Source organism: Cherax quadricarinatus, chromosome 81, assembly GCF_038502225.1.
Source record: "Cherax quadricarinatus isolate ZL_2023a chromosome 81, ASM3850222v1, whole genome shotgun sequence".
Classification (NCBI taxonomy): Eukaryota; Metazoa; Arthropoda; class Malacostraca; order Decapoda; family Parastacidae; genus Cherax; species Cherax quadricarinatus.
This window is the reverse complement of record NC_091372.1, coordinates 9300651-9302804: the sequence shown is the minus strand read 5'-3', so window position 1 is coordinate 9302804 and position 2154 is coordinate 9300651. Positions and strand designations below refer to the sequence as shown.

At 36.8% G+C, this 2154-nt stretch overlaps 1 protein-coding gene across 1 annotated transcript; it reads right to left on the bottom strand.

The window, feature by feature from the left end:
- Positions 1-965, bottom strand: LOC128699768 (pro-resilin-like). The gene is made up of 3 exons (XM_070102343.1): positions 940-965; positions 758-832; positions 1-501 (listed from the first exon to the last, which is right to left on the bottom strand). Exons 1-3 carry the CDS (start codon positions 949-951, stop codon positions 127-129), a joined length of 462 nt encoding a protein of 153 aa, XP_069958444.1. The 5' UTR covers positions 952-965; the 3' UTR covers positions 1-126.
- Positions 966-2154: the final 1189 nt, after the last annotated feature.

Sequence of the window (2154 nt, the reverse complement as noted above, 5' to 3'; positions counted from 1 at the left end):
TCTGTGTTTATTTAATAAATAATAATAAATAGTACAAGAATAGTCCATCTGGTAAATTCATTATTTACATTTTACAGTTTTGTCAGAAATATCTTGAACTGATCATGATGATGGACACTGGAGTGATTATTTTGACTCATTAGAGTCACGGAAGTAGTGCCTGGGTCTGGGTGGGGAGTAAACAGGAGCCTCACGAGACTCATGTGAATCAGGGGCAAAGTATCGGGGCCTGGGTGGTGCGTACTCCCTAGACTCATCAGAGTCAGGGTAGCGAGCTTCTCCCTGGTACTGGACATCAGCCACGTAGCCTGAGTCACCGTCCACGAAGTAAGTCACAGTCTGCAGACGACCGTCGGGAAGCTGTACGTAGTACGACCCCTTCGTGTCGTCACCGTTGCGGGTCTCCTGGTGACCGAAGTCGTTGCCGGAGTCTTCGTGTTTCACTGCATAGTTGAAGTTGTACCGAGCCTCACTAGACTCATAGGATTCAGCTGAGAATGCCTTTGAATAATCAAAATAACGGAATGTTATTAATGTCTGTTGAATGAAATGAGTCTTATAATTGCATCTATATATGGCTTGGTATTATAGCTAATATCAATTAGACTTGTTTTCCTAATTTTAATTAGTTTTGACACTGTTATTTATTTCTATTTATGAAGATTTTCTTTGTGACGAACCAGATCCGTGTCTTGCTAGTAGTGATATCAAGAGCTTTAGTTACAATATATAAAGATAACCACTGAGTGATACTCACTCGAGGGGGACCATAAGCGAATCTTTCCCTGCTGTCTGCTGCTGCCACGGCTGCCACCACCAACACCATCAATATCTGTAACATGATTCTATTATCATATATAACCTTCATGTATTTTCACTGTTTATCAGTCATATTTGTAATGCAGATAGCTGCCATAGTATAGTGAGAATCTGAGTTACCTTAGTGTTCATGTTGCTTGTTGTGTTGTCACTAGAAACTGACTGAAGGAACTCTTCAGTTGTGTCTTTTATACTGCTTGTAGTTGGCACACACCTCTTTCGAGGCCAAGTTCTGGCTCGGTATTTCCATATGACTTTGCTCAAAGTTTGGCCCTTGAACTGTTCTAGTTATATTAAGATAACGAAATAAAAACATATTTATTTCTGAAGGTTCTCAATTTCATGGAATTCAGCAGCAGACACTGAGAAATACTTGTTACTTGTATGTAATTGCGACTTCGGGTTCTAATAACATTAATAATATGCTATGCATTGTGTGTGTTTAGGTAGGAGTGTGTATTTATATTGTATTGTTTATGGTATAAGTTATTTTCCCTTTTATAGTTAATGTTAAGTTGTTTATATGCATTAAGCTTATTGCGAGTGTAATGTTTATCCTTTGTGTTATGGTTTATATGTATTTTGGCCATGGTCACAGTGTATCATATTCTTGTTATGTCGTGTTTTAAATAAAATATATAAAAAAATTGCGACTTGTCGAAAGATTCCATTGTTTTGTCATACAAACATGAGTGTTAATAATGCATAAATTATACGTGAGAAATTTATATCATAAATTAAAAACAGTCTCGGGACCACGAACATTCTCAATTCGAATTTACGTTTTTAAGTAACAAACATGAAAACTATTCAATGAAGGTATCCTGTATGGATGCACTCGTGTCCTTACATCCACGAAGCTTATAATTTAATCAGTCATCTCCTAGTAAAATAATATTATCCCCCAGAATATTTATGGTATACAATATCGACACGTCGATGACCAAAACATAAACACTTGGGTATGTATACTATGAAGACTGTTCTGTTTCTCTAGTTTCAACACCTTCAAATAATCTCTGTAGTGAATTGATAAAAATCACTGGCTGGAGAAACGCTTTCATAATACTTAGGTGTTACACTTGTGTCTTATTCATCAAAGATATTACGATTCTGTCTCTGTTTACTCTTATATATTTGTACTTCCCTCTGTGTGGGACAAAGGCATATGACGCTGCTGCTTCTGATACATTAACATACGCAGTCTCAGAGCACCAGAATTCATTATATCTGCATGTAAATTGTTGGAGACTTTATAAGAAGAAACTAAGCATCCTTAGCAAGAAATATTTGTTACAGTACTGAAGCAAGTGTTGTAGGACGAGATACTGAGTA

Coding starts and splice junctions, on each gene's coding strand:
- LOC128699768 (XM_070102343.1), bottom strand. Junction 502..757: donor TCGCTTATGGTCCCCCTCGA/GTGAGTATCACT, acceptor GATTATTCAAAG/GCATTCTCAGCTGAATCCTA.